Source organism: Giraffa tippelskirchi, chromosome X (assembly GCF_054371585.1).
Source record: "Giraffa tippelskirchi isolate mGirTip1 chromosome X, T2T-mGirTip1v1.2.pri, whole genome shotgun sequence".
NCBI classification, from domain to species: Eukaryota; Metazoa; Chordata; class Mammalia; order Artiodactyla; family Giraffidae; genus Giraffa; species Giraffa tippelskirchi.
In genome coordinates, this window is record NC_137289.1 from 52,464,779 (window position 1) to 52,478,180 (window position 13,402).

General features: G+C 47.5%; 1 protein-coding gene across 1 annotated transcript in view; it reads right to left on the minus strand.

The window, feature by feature from the left end:
* The window catches only part of LOC145536695 (glycine receptor subunit alpha-4), a 33,443-nt gene extending 20,466 nt beyond the window's left edge, over positions 1–12,977 (minus strand). Inside the window, exons 1-6 of the mRNA XM_081566366.1 lie at positions 12,210–12,977; positions 9,766–10,452; positions 9,338–9,498; positions 4,679–6,738; positions 3,397–3,525; positions 188–318 (exon numbers count right to left, since the gene is read on the minus strand). Of these exons, the coding sequence (XP_081422492.1) occupies positions 188–318; positions 3,397–3,525; positions 4,679–4,749 (331 nt within the window). The 5' untranslated portion in view covers positions 4,750–6,738; positions 9,338–9,498; positions 9,766–10,452; positions 12,210–12,977. The remainder of the gene's footprint in view (positions 1–187; positions 319–3,396; positions 3,526–4,678; positions 6,739–9,337; positions 9,499–9,765; positions 10,453–12,209) is intronic.
* Between the last annotated feature and the right edge of the window lie 425 nt (positions 12,978–13,402).

Here is a 13,402-nt window from a genome sequence, read left to right on the forward strand (position 1 = left end):
GGGCATTGCTGGGAGAAGGTAGTGCCTGGCACACAGACCCAGGGTGATGGGGTGGGGATGCTCCTTCTGAGCTATGAGTGCTAGACCTGTTCCCCAGCCTCCTGGCTCTAAGGTAAGCAATGAGGGTAGCTCAGTGTCCCCAAAGGGAGTGGGGAGGGGGAGGGTTTGTAGGATGAATACTTCTTACCTTTAAAATTAGGCCGAATCCTGGCATCATACCCAGATGTTCGCCCCATAAGCTTGTCCAGGAAATCGGAGGGGGACATGGGCTGGGACCCCTTGGTCCCAGGTTTGACTTCCTCTTTTGCCAAGGCCACCCTGGACAGGAGAGAGAGTTAATCACTGATATCAGTTGTGTGTGCATGCGTGCTAAGTTGCTTCCATCATGTCCAACTCTTTGTGACCCCATGGACTGTAGCCTGGGGCTTCCTCAGTGGCTCAGCGGTAAAATAATCCACTTGCAATGCAGAAGACATGGGTTCGATCCCTGGGTCAGGAAGATCCCCTGGAGGAGGGCATGGCAACCCATTCTAGTATTCTTGCTGGGAAAATCCCATGAACAGAGGAGACTGGTGGGCTCTGGTCCATGGGGTTGCAAAGAGTCGGACATGACTGAGCACGCACAGACTGTAGCCCACGAGGCTCCTCTGTCCATGGGATTCTCCAGGCAAGAATACTGGAGTGGGTTGGCCTGCCCTCCTCCAGGGGATCTTGTTGGCCTGCCCTCCTCCAGGGGATCTTCCTGACCCAGGGATCGAACCCACGTCACTCATGTCTCCTGCATTGGCAGGCGGGTTATTTACCACCTGTACCACCTAAGAAGCCGGTCAGTTATATTCTACCTTTATTACAGATCCTTCACTTCCCTGTTCCCACCCCGCTTTGGTTGGTCTCTGCATCAGTGAGGAGATTAGGAGATGGGTTTCTGCATGTCCACTTGCAAAATGAGAAGAGCAGAAACAGCCATAAGCCAACACAGCAGCTCACTAGTCAGTCCTAGACAATTGCTTTCACATATATTAGATCTTTTTGCTCTCACAATGCTCATGCGATGGAGGAAAAAACTGTTATTTCCACTTTACAAGTGAGAAAACTCCTTCCAAAGAGGGAGTGATCTGTGGGACTGTAAACCAGTGCAGCCACTGTGAAAAGCAGTATGGAGTTTCCTCAAAATATTAAAAGTAGAACTACCATATGATCCAGCAATCCTACCTCTGGGTATTTATCCCTAAGGAAATAAGATTACTATGTTAAAGAGATATTTGCACTTCTCCCATGTTTGTAGCAGCATTCTTTGCAATATCTAAGACATGGAAAGCACCCAAGTGTCCGTCAACAGATGAATGGATAAAGAAAATGTGATACACACACACACACACACACACACACACACACACAGTGGAATATTACTCAGTCATAAAAAAGAAGGGAAATTCTGCCATTTGCATCAACATGGACAGACTTGGAAGGCATTATGCTAAGTCAAATAAGTCAGACAAAGACAAATGCTGTATGATCTCACATATAAACATGGAATCTAATACATAAATAATAGATAGATGGATAGATAGATAGCTCAATCAACCAACTAACCAAAAGAAGAATGACTTGTGCAAAGTCTCACACCTGAGGCCTCATCCAGTGTTCTCTTTCTGAAGATGTCTTGAACACACTCAAACATGAGTGACGGAATTAATGTGGCTGTGGCAACATTTTGTACATCTGGCCTAGCCAAGGATAGGAAGGGCTCAAGGGCAACTGACATCCCTAAGAGCTGGTTTCAGTTGTTTGGCCTTCATGCTGATCTCTCAGGGGCTAGGACCCAGCTTCTGGAGAGGGCAGTTTGGCTTCTGCTCTAGCAAGAAGCTACATTCTGAGCTGGACCTCGGTTCAGGCAGCTGCAGGCGGATGAACTTGCCTTTGCAATAACATAGGCAGAAAAGCAGGGCTCTAGGAACAAGGGAAAGACTCCCAGTAAAGAAGCCATGCTGCGAAGGTCAACTCACATCTTATCTCCCTAAGAGCTTCATTTCGAGGAAGGGGCCAGTGTGCTTTTGCCTAGCCTAGGGGCCAGCCCTCTTCTCCCCCAACAGGTTTTCCTCTAAGGGGAGCAAAGTTTCTCCCATACTCCTGCTTGTCTGCTTACCAGCCAATGGCTAGACCAGAGACCAGGAGTTCAGCAAGGGCTTGAGGGCAGGGGTGGGGCTGAAGCTAGACTCCTGGCTGGGCCCTGTGCCTCCTGCTCCATCCTGCCATCATCCCTAGAGCCAGCTCCCCTGTGCCAGGAGGTGAGGTGAGTGCTGTCCTGGGTCTGAGTCTCCTGTGAGCCAGCGGGCTCCTCTTTCCCAGTAAATCTACGTACCTGCCTGTGACTGATACAATAATAAAAATACCTGAGGCACCATGCTAAATGCTTTATCTAGTAGAGTTCTCACATCAGTCCTCTCAATAAGTACCATTATTATCTGCCTTTTATAGGTGAGGAGTGCAAGATGGAACAATTTGTTCATGATCATACAGTTTCTAAATAGTAAAGCCAAGATTCCCACCCAGAGCTCTTGACTTCAAAACTAAGCCTATCCACAGAGGTAAAGAACAGGCTTTTGGACTCAGTGGGAGAAGGAGAGGGCGGGGTGATTTGAGGGAATAGTATTGAAACATATACATTACCATATGTAAAATAGATAACCAGTGGGAGTTGGATATATGACACAGAACCCAAAGCCAGTGTTCTATGACAACCTGAAGGCGTGGGGTGGGGAGGGAAGTGAGAGGGTGTTTAGGAGGGAGGGGACACATGTATATCTATGGTTGATTCATGCTGATGTATGGCAAAAACTATCACAATATTGTAAAGTAATTATCCTCCAATTAAAATAAATAAATAAATTAAAAAAAAAAGACCCTAAGTCTATCTACTGAGTACTGAGATACGAGCAGCCCCAGGCAGGCTGCCAAGGAACCAGAGCCGGGAAGGTCAGTGACAGCCTCACTCTGACCCCTAGAGTCCTGCCTCCTCAAATCCCAAGAGCAAGAGGAAGCTCTTACCCTGGGAACAGAGGCCACCTTGGCCCTGAGCAGGGGTTGCCAGAGCAGGTGGCTTAAGCAAGCTCTGAAAATCCAAGGAGGCGCTGGTGCAAGCAAAAGTCGTCTGTGGCTTCACCATGGGACGTCCACACTGGCCAGGTGCTGCTGCTGGCCGCCTGCCGTCTGCCCCCCACCCCCAGGGAGGCCACGTGGCCTTTAGAGTGGAGCAGCCAGACCCTTGCCACCGTCCTCAGCTCCACTCTCAGGTCATCTCTCCCACTGGCCCCAGCCCCAGGACCCTGGGACTGGCTGTGAACTCAGCTGTCTTGGGCCCCAACCCCCATGGCAGCCCATCTTTTCCAGGGCTACCTCATTTGTGGACATGAGAGCAGAGTCACGGTGTGTAGACTCTCCTTTCTCCCATTCATTCCTGGAAAATTCCGAACACTGGCAGGACTTGGGAGGTTCCAGAGCTGGAAATCTTTCTCATGGAAGGCCCTGGGATGGGGTAGTGGGGAGAACGCCAATTCTGTTATTGGGTGCCCAAGTGACCTTGGCCAAGTCACCTGCCCTCTCTAGGCCTCAGTTTCCATAAGTTCAATGAAGGACTTGGACTCAAGGCTTCCTAAGGGCTCACCTTGCTCTAATCACCAAGAGGGCTTTGCTGCCACCAAAGCCTGGGCCTTGGTGTAATTTCCCCTCCACCAGGGCCAGCAAATGCCAGCTAGGTGCCCCCTTGTGCCTGCATACTCATATCAGCTCCAGCTGAGCTGCCATTGCCATTCTACTTTGGGCTCCTTTTCACTCTGAAGAAGTTTATTCCCTCCCTGCCAATGCCACTGCATCCCAGCCTGCCTGCCCACTCATGTGTCTGCCAGCACATGAAAAGGAGGCTTCTCAGAGGCAAGCAGTCCTGGGGTGCTGCCTGAATGAAGAGAAGGATGATATTGTGGTGGCACTCACCCACCTCCACCTTGGGAGGCACTCTTCTGACCAGTTCAGCCCAGGGCACAGCCATCTTTCCTCCAGCATCCCCTGTCCACCTAGACTGCACCCCCCCACACACACACACCGGCTAATGAGAAAGTGGGAATGGGTGGGGGCCCATTTATAGGGAGCCCAAAGCTTGTCTTGCCTCAAAGCCCAGGAAATGATGGCCACATAGTACCACTCCAGGGAGCAGCCAGGTGTTCCCTGGGCAGGGTAGGGAGAGTGCAGAGGGCCCAGCTTTGATCAGCCCGGCTTCATCCTAATGTGGTTTGGGGAAAATCCTGGCTCATTGTAACCTTTTGCGTGAGTAGCTGGCAGAGGCTGGTGTCATTTTTAAGGATCTGAGGAGCGTGTGGTCAAGTTGGGAGGGAGATAGGGTTGGAGGGCAGGACAGATGGCTTCTGTTCAGGGGCTCACTCCCTAGCCCCTACCCTGACCCAGGAAGCTCTGACCCATGCAGAAGCCTTCCCATCACCTCTGGGGCTTTGACATTCTTCACGAAAGGCTCCTGGGATCTCAATGGAGGTGGGTGAGTCCGCCACTGGAGCCATCCTATCCATGGGCTTTTGGCAAACTTCAAGAAAACTCTGCCGGAGCCCCAGCTGCCCCCCTCCCCAGCCGGTGTTTGCATGCATCTCCTTCTCACTCCCACTCAGCTCACCTGAGGAGGACCTGCCCTGGCAAGGTCCAGAGGAGAAGGAAAGAGAGGGTTGCTGGAACGAGAGTTGTCATCCTGTGGGAACCCTGGAGTCCTTTTCTCAGCCTGGCTGCCAAGGTGAGAGGGGATACCCCGGGCAGGAACGCCGAAAGTACAGAGCCTTCTTCCAGCTCAGGCCGCTCTCACAGGGAACCTGAAGGGGGGCCGGGCTGGGAGTGGCGTGCTCTCTCCCCTCTTCTCTCTTCTTTGCCACGTCCCTCTCAGTCAGGGGGCCAGAACTATTCCCCTGGAAGTGATCCTGACACAGATAACCCCACCGGCTCCTGCTCGAGCTCGCCTGGGGCTCCGGAGGGCCTCAGCCTGCCTGCCTGCAGGGGTGCTGAAGGAGATTCTTTTTGGGAAGCAATCACTCTCTAAACCCCGGAGAGTCTTGGAGGAGAGGGGGGAGGGAGACTGTATGAAGATGTTTCCCTCCCTCCCACCTCCCCCTGAGATGCACCCTCCAGAAAGCAGCAATTTAAAGGCACAGTCGCTGGCAGCTGGAGTCGGTTCAGAGCGAGTCAGTGTGTGTTGTGTGCCAGGGAGGAGCTTGGGCTGCCGCTGCAGCCTGGAGAGGGGCCGGAGGTGCTCTGTCCAGCTTCTAACTCTCTGGCTGGAGGAGTGCCTGCAAGCTGCCTTGCTTCCCCCACCTCCCCAGCAGTTTCCCTTTTAGCCTAGAGCCAAGCGGGGGCCAAACTCTAAAGTCTTAATGATTTTTGTAAGGGAGAGAAATGACTTGAGAGGGTTTAGGCAGAGCCACTGGGTCTTCTCCAGGTGACAGTTTCAGGGCTGAGAGGAGGCGGGAAGAAGGAGGGGGAGGGCAGGGGCAGCTTTTCCTCAACTCTCCTGATGGAGACAGGGGGATGAATGATGCACAGGAACTTGGGAGTCTTCTTCCTATGTCTGCCTGCCTATCAGTCAGTCAGTCTGTCTGTCTGCCTACTTGCTCCATCTCCTTCATCCTGATAGTTGCACATCCTCTTTCCTGCCTACTTCCCTCCCTCAGGTCATCTCTGCTGAGCCTGGGGGCTCTCAGTAGCTCTCTGGAACCCCCCTTTCCCCAGACTGGCTAGGCTGTGAGGAGGAATAGGGCAGAAGCTGGGGCAGGGCAAGCCTGGCACACAGCAGGCTTTGTAAGCTTTGGAAGAGTCAAGGGGACCAAGAGCAATGACCTGGCAATCCCAAAGCTTAGGAATGAGGAGAGAGCTGGGGAGGGTGGACCATCCACCCCTCCTTGCTTCTTCTCATTTGCTTACAGAGTACAGCTGCTTGAACAGCTGTTTTCCTGTCAACCCTTCCCCAAACTGGTTCAGCACCACATGAGCTTCTCTGGTCTAGGACTTCTCTGAGTGCCTCACCCACTATCCCTTCCTCTCTCACTTTTCTCTACTTTCTTCTTCCCTCTCTTTCTGAAGCTTTCCTTCATCTATACTCTCTCCATCTCCCTCCCTGTTTCTTTTCTGTGTCTCACCTTCTAGGTCTGTCTCCCCACTTCTTTCACCCGCTTCTTTCACCCTCGCTTTCTCTCCATCCTCGGTTTGTTTTCTATCTCAACTTCCCATTATCTCCATTTTCTCATTCTCTCCTTTTAAGCTGTGGCCATGAGAAGCCAAATGTTTTCACGTCTTCTTCAGTGGAAACTCTCACAACAGCTTTTCCGAGTTCTTGAGGGTGTGCTGGGCGGGGGGAGAGGTGGGTGCCACTTTCTTAGCAATACCTGAGCTGACTGCAGCCTTCAGCCCCACCAGAGAGGGATGTGTGGAGACTGCGAGCTCTTCTATGGGATCCATCAGCTACTTAGAGGGATTAAAGACAAGGCCAATTAACTAAATACCATATATATGTGTTAGTATACTGTATTGGTGTTTTTCTTTCTGGCTTACTTCACTCTGTATAATAGGCTCCAGTTTCATCCATCTCAATAGAACTGATTCAAATGTATTCTTTTTAATGGCTGAGTAATATTCCATTGTGTATATATACCACAGCTTCCTTATCCATTCGTCTGCTGATGGGCATCTAGGCTGGCAAAACAAATACAATATTGTAAAGTTAAAAAGTAGATAAATAAACTAATTTTAAAAAAATTTTTAAAAATAAAAAAAATAAAGACAAGGCCACAATGAGTAGAACTTGTGCTGCATCTCCTTTGTGGCTGTGTTATTATTAAAGAAGAGGAATTTTTAAACCACCAATGAAAAGGAAAGAAGAAAATTTTAAAGATTACACACTGAAATGTTGATGGGGGAGCTGGGATTTTGGAAATGGGACTGGAAACATTATAAGCCTCCAGTCATGCCTATATGGCCAGTAAATACAAAATACAAAGTATTAATTTTCCTAAAAACATCTTTAGTGGCTCTTTCACTTGCTTACCCTCCAGCCTTGTTTTCTCTAAGCATCACAACCCCCGAGTCCTTGGCCAGGAACCAAGCCTTACAGCACCTCTCAGGGCTGAACTCCAGGCTAGGATGCTAAGGGGGAATGGGAAGCAGAGACACTTGATTCTTTGTTTAAGTCACTCCCTCTGACAAGCCTGATCATGTCATTTCCCCTGCCTCAACTGTTCCCTATGGCTCTCAAGCTGAAGTTCAGGGAGTGGCATGACCTGGTCCCTCTGCTCCTCCGCCAATGCTGCACCAAGAGTCCCCTGTCTCTCTAGCATTCAGGTTGTTTGACAAATCGTTTGTCTGCCAGAGCCCTCTTCCCTCCACTCTTATTCTTCTGGACTAAGTTTTGCTGTCACCCTCTCAAGGAAGACTTCATGGACTGCTCCTGTTGCCCCCTGGGTCTGGGTTAGGAGACCCTCCAATGTGTTCCCACAGGACCCTCGCCTTCCCATTCACGGCATCCATCACACGCGGTTACAGCCACCCGCTTACTTGACTCTTTCCCCACTATACACCCCATGAGCTTCCTGAGGGCAGAGCCACGTGATCCACCCAGTCCCCAGGGCCCAGTCCAGTGCAAGGCACATCCCAGGCCACTAGAGAACCTTTGTGAAGAGGCATCTCAGGCACCCAGAGACATTTCCCCAAGCTAATGCTTCTGTCTCTTTCTCTGTCAAATGAGAATGGTAAGCCTGACACACAGAGAGAGGGCTGGTACGAAGTAATAGTAATAAAGGGAAATGAGAAAGCAGTTTTCCTTCTCTTGCCCCTTAGTCCTGTGGCCTCACTCTAAGTCATCTGGAATTCTTGGCTAATGGAAGGCACAGGCCCCTGGGGACTGGTCCACTGGCCCATTGTCTTGGGTCTCGGCTCCTGTGTGTCCCGTGGGATCCCTGAGTGCTGAGAACACAGCGAGGTCAGCTTCTGGGGAGGAAAGACTCTTTCTCATGAGAGCTTACAGCCATGACCAAGGGTCTGGCTGGCATGTTGAAGGGATACGGTTTTCTGAGGGTGCTGAAAGCTGACTCTTTGGGAGAAGAAAGGAGGCCAGGGAGGCAAAGAACTGGATAAGCTACTCCTAGAAGGTGACAAGAAGCAGGGGAGATGCCCATCCAAAAGTGTGTATATGTGTACTCAGTTGTGTCCGACTCTTTGCAACCTCATGGTCTATAGCCCACCAGGCTCCTCTGTCCATGGGATTCTCCAGGCAAGAATCTAAGGGATCTTCCCAACCCGGGGATCGAACCCACATCTCTTCTGTCTCTTGCATCAGCAGGTGGATTCTTTACCACTGTGCAACCTGGAAAGCCCACCCATCCAAGAGTTCCCTCTACTAATAGGAAGCCACACTTTCTGAAGATGGCCTCAGAATTTTCTAATGTGGGAGGGGCACAAAGTTGTGTCCAGTCTTGCCCTCTAAACTTCCTCTCTTGTTATTATCGCACTATGGTGTACGTGAATCTGCATGTTCCAGAATGTATTGCCCTCTTTTCCTGTTTTGCAATTGGCAGCCCCATTGGCCATGAGAACTGGCTGGATTGCAGCCTGGAGATGGGGTAGAAGCTACAATAAACAAAATGTTTTTCAGAATGAAAGATACTTATTTCATCTTGAAAAACTACTGAGCTGCTAAAAATGAATTAAGCACACGCTTTTAATAAACGTTTCATTCTGGGAAAGAGTCTGTCACGTTTCAGCCTGATGCAAGGAAATTTACAATTGTGCCCTCTTGACAAGCAGGCTTCTGAAATCTCAGTCTGAAGAACTGCATGTCTGTGTGGGGATGGGTATCATTTGATGAATTCAGTGACTTCTAGGGCTTAATTCTGGGGGCAGAGTTGGAGAGTCATTTGGCATTCTTTCCTGGACCCAACTTGCCCATACCACCACCTATCCCACTTACTGAAGTAGAAAGTGGCCTGTGGGGTACTTCAAAAGTTAGACTGTGCCTCCAGTCTGAGGAAACTCTCAAAGCATTAGCTACTTTTAAGAAGTATTAGAGTAAGAAGTTGGGGGCATATGTGAAATGAAAGTCAGATGTCTTTTTAAAAATCTGCTGACAAGGACCGGGGCATTTCGGTTGGTTCTCCAAGGAGCAAGGTTGCATCTTATTGCTGTGTATGAGTTTTTCTTTTCAGGGTCATTTTCCACATCAAAGGATGTAACAGAGTTGGAGTCATTTGACATCCCTTCCTGGATCCAACTTGCCCATCCCACCACCTATCCCACTTACTGAAGTAGAAAGTGGCCTTTACTCAAACGTGGGGACTCAACTTTGGGTGCTGAGGGAACGCTGCCAGCAGAGGCAGGAAATCTTCACACCCTTCAGATTCAAGAAAATAGGCATAGTGTGTGTGAGTAACGGTGATGGGAGTTTCACAGGCCTCAATTCAGCTGGAGGAAGGAAGAAGAAAGAACAAAAAAACAGATGTATTAGACATGTTCAGTGCTCTTCTCCTAAGACTTTGGAGAGTGATCGGTTTAAGTCCAGTATTTACAAGATTAGCTTTCCTTCTTTTATATTTCTGGCACAGGCTTTGCAGACAAAGCCTGGGGTATCTGAACTTGGGGGGAACCTGTGGAAGGAATGACTAAGCTCCTCTCAGTCCTCAGAGACAAGAGGAATCAGCACCAGGATAACATAATGAGCAATGGTCCTACCTCTGTTACTAGCTCTCTGTTCAGTGTCTAAGGAACAACAGAGAAATGGGGCTCCAGGCAGGGACAGTGTATTGACTAGCATCCAGATAGGCACCATTTTTCCCCTTCTGGACTCTCAGCATCATTACTCATCCCACTGGCCACTTGAGAACAATTCACTAGGCGTGCAGGAGAGTTGCATTAAGGTTTGCCCAGAGCCTGAATTGTCTCTTCCTTGTCTCTTGGCCCTTGAACGTTCTTTTTCAAGGATAATAGGATGATGTTACACCTCTTTTCAAAAGTAAATTGGTTACTTGCTGGTGATCATGTTCATGAAAATCTTATTTCGGTCATTTGGGGATTGTGATCATCCATGATGTGTAAAGGGTGAAGCCCTTATATGACATAAAAGCCACAGAACTTGGAAAGATGAGTAAACATTTACTGAGTGATATGGATTGTGTTCCCACAAATCATGCATGCACTTCAATATTTATTGAACGTGCATCATATGCCAGATACTCTAGGTGTTGTAGATATAACAGTGAACAAAGCCGATGAGGTCCATGCCCCTATGTAGCTTATGTTCCAGTAGGGTAATAATATAATTGCCTCTCGAAGAAGGTTCTGAGCATGGGTCATCAGCAGTGCCCTACCTAGGGCTTGAGAACCTCTTGAAGCATTTGAGCTGAGCATTTCTTACACGACCTAGAAAAAAAAAAGATGTCTATTTACTTATTTACAAAACAAAAACAGACATAGAAAACAAATTTATGATTACTACAAGGGAAATGGGGTAGAGGGAGGAGTAAATTAGGTAAATTAGGAGTTTGGAATTAACATATATACACTACTATGTATAAAATAGATAACCAAAGAAAATAGAAAACCAACAAGGACATACTGTATAGCATAGAGAACTATACCCAATATTTTGTAGTAATCTATAAGGGGAAAGGATCTAAGAAGGAATGTATCTATACATCTACATATATATGTGTGTGCGTGCATGCCAAGTAGCTTTAGTCGTGTCCGACTTTGTGCGATCCCATGGACTGTAGCCTGCCAGGCTTCTCTGTCCATGGAATTCTCCAGGCAAGAATACTGGAGTGGGTTGCCATGCCCTCCTCCAGGGGAACTTCCTGACCCAGGGATCAAACTGTGATCTCCTGTGGTTTCTGCATTGCAGGTGGATTCTTTACCGCTGAGTCACCGGGGAAGCCTCCATATGTATATATACATATGAATCACTGTACTGTATACCCGAAACTAACAGGATATAAATCAGCTATACTTCAATTTTACAAAGAAGAGAGACTGACTGACTCATGTTGATGTGTGGCAGAAACCAACACAATATTGTAAAGCAATTACCCTTCAATTAAAAATAAATAAATTAAAATGAAAAAAAGAGAGATGACTTTTCAGCAGACAGGAATGAGTTTCATTTCCATGTATTCCAGAATCTGTCTGCCAGTCACATCACAACAGATCATCACCTGCTAGACACCCTCCCAAGAAGCTTTTCCTCCAATAATCCAACCCTAAACAGGTCAATTTGAGTAACTCTGGTGGTGCATACATACTTGTCTGTGACTGCTAATAAGTACCTTCTTCACTAGGATATTTAGGGGGATTAAGGGCACTCTTAGCACTGTTGCTGTTGTGCTTCTCTAAGTTGTCTCCAATTACTCAGACTTCATTCTCTGTCTCTCTCTCTCTGCTTTCTTCCTCTCTCTCTCTCTTCTGTCTTTGTTTTTTCTTTCTGTCTTTCTTTCAGTTTGTCTTTCTGTCTGTCCTCCAGTCTTTTTGTTTTTTGATTTTCCCATGAATAAATTCAATGTCTGCTGCAATAGGATACTGGACACTGGAGTAAGGAAGAATTTGGCTGCTGACTGTACATAGAAATATGCAGAATTTGCATTAATGATACTAAGCACATAGTTATAGTTAGATTAGCCAATTTTATATGACAAAAACTAGAATTTTACATTAGAAAAGATACACTAGTTTAATTGCACACTCTTGTAGTCTTCATCATCTGAATATACACATGTCTATGTATGCACACACACAGCACTTCCTGATAGTCTGAAGATGATGCCTTGCTGCCAGCAATTATCATCCGAAAGTGTGGCCGTGGAGTGTGATGAAGTTGGGGTGTGGTGAGTAGTCCTTTTCTTCCTGAGTGCAAGTGGATCTTGTTCTTTGATTTGTGACTGTGGTTTCTTCATATACTGCACTAATGAAGCCCTTTTCACCACAGTCACTTACACAGAAGAACTGGAATCCCTTGGTAAGGTGCCAAATTGAACCAATGTTCTGTTTATGGAGTGGGTTAATTCATTTTTGTGAAAGTTATGCAGTATATGGCCCAAAGCGACAGATCCTAATCAATGACAGGCGCTTGCAAAGAGTCACCCGAGCTTCTAATCACACAACAAACCTCAGCAGGTCATACATACCAGCTTTTGCTGTCACCTTCTCCTGCACGGTCAGCAACATCACCTTCCAACACCGACAGAGCGCGGCTTTGAAAACTCTGACTTCTCCTTCCTGCCCATTGTCAGTTTCTTTCTGCAACCTTCACATTGCCTTTCTACCATCCCACGTGTTCTATAATCCCCTCACTTTCCACAGTGGTGTGCCCACTGCTGAGTCAAAGGCAGAAGCTGTTTCATAACTGCAAACCCAGTACAACCAGCCTCAATTATGGTCTGGTTTCAGGAGAGACAAATAGGATGCTGAGGTCTTGACATTTTCAGGCAAGCAGTGGCACGGAGCCAGGGAAGTCTGCTCAGTTGCATCACCTTAAGCAAAAACATTTGGGAGACCAACTTATTTTCCATGTACAGAACCAGGTCTATGAAATGGTAGAATAGAGTACACGAGGGCTGTTTAGAAGGCCCACTGAGTAAGGACAAATATTTTCACTCTTCAGAGAAGCATCTAGGAGGAAACTGGAAGCACGGGCAGGGGAGCTCAGCTCATTCTGAGCTGCCAGAGGGAGAGAATTTGAAGTGGCTCTCTTTTGATGGCTTAGATTCCATCCAAGCTCAAGCAAGCAGTCAGAATATTACCAGATAAAGTGAAACTAACAAGATACTCCTCACATCATAGAACAAATCCTGGAGAAGCTGTTAATCAGTGCTAAGAAGGCCAGTGCCTGTGGCGAAACTGAGTCAACCATAGACTCTAATGATGCCAAAGGGCCCTCCTCATCCCTTTACTCTGAGAGGATTCTCTCATCTCCATGGAGACTGTAAAGGGATTCTAGTTACTCTGTAGAGAAATTTCTGGCATTCAAAGTGCTTCCAACTTGTCAGAGGCAGAGAAGATTTTTTGTTCCAAGTTGGTGAGATTCATAACTATTATTAGAGACAGTTCACTGTCTTTAACTCTTTGTTTCAATTTGATATGCTGTGATTGCTTCTTCCTAGATCCATGCTACAGATGGGAAAATAAAGACCCACAACACAGTTCATGTCTTCACTGTACCTCTACTCTCATTCCACTTCCAGTTTTCAAACATAAAGATATTAGGTTTACAAGTTGGTGAAACTCAAGCCAACCAAAAAGATAGACTAAAGCAGAGATGAAACTAGGCTTCTTTTTGCAGTTAGCATCCAGGAAATGTTTAGACGTCTGTCTCATGTCC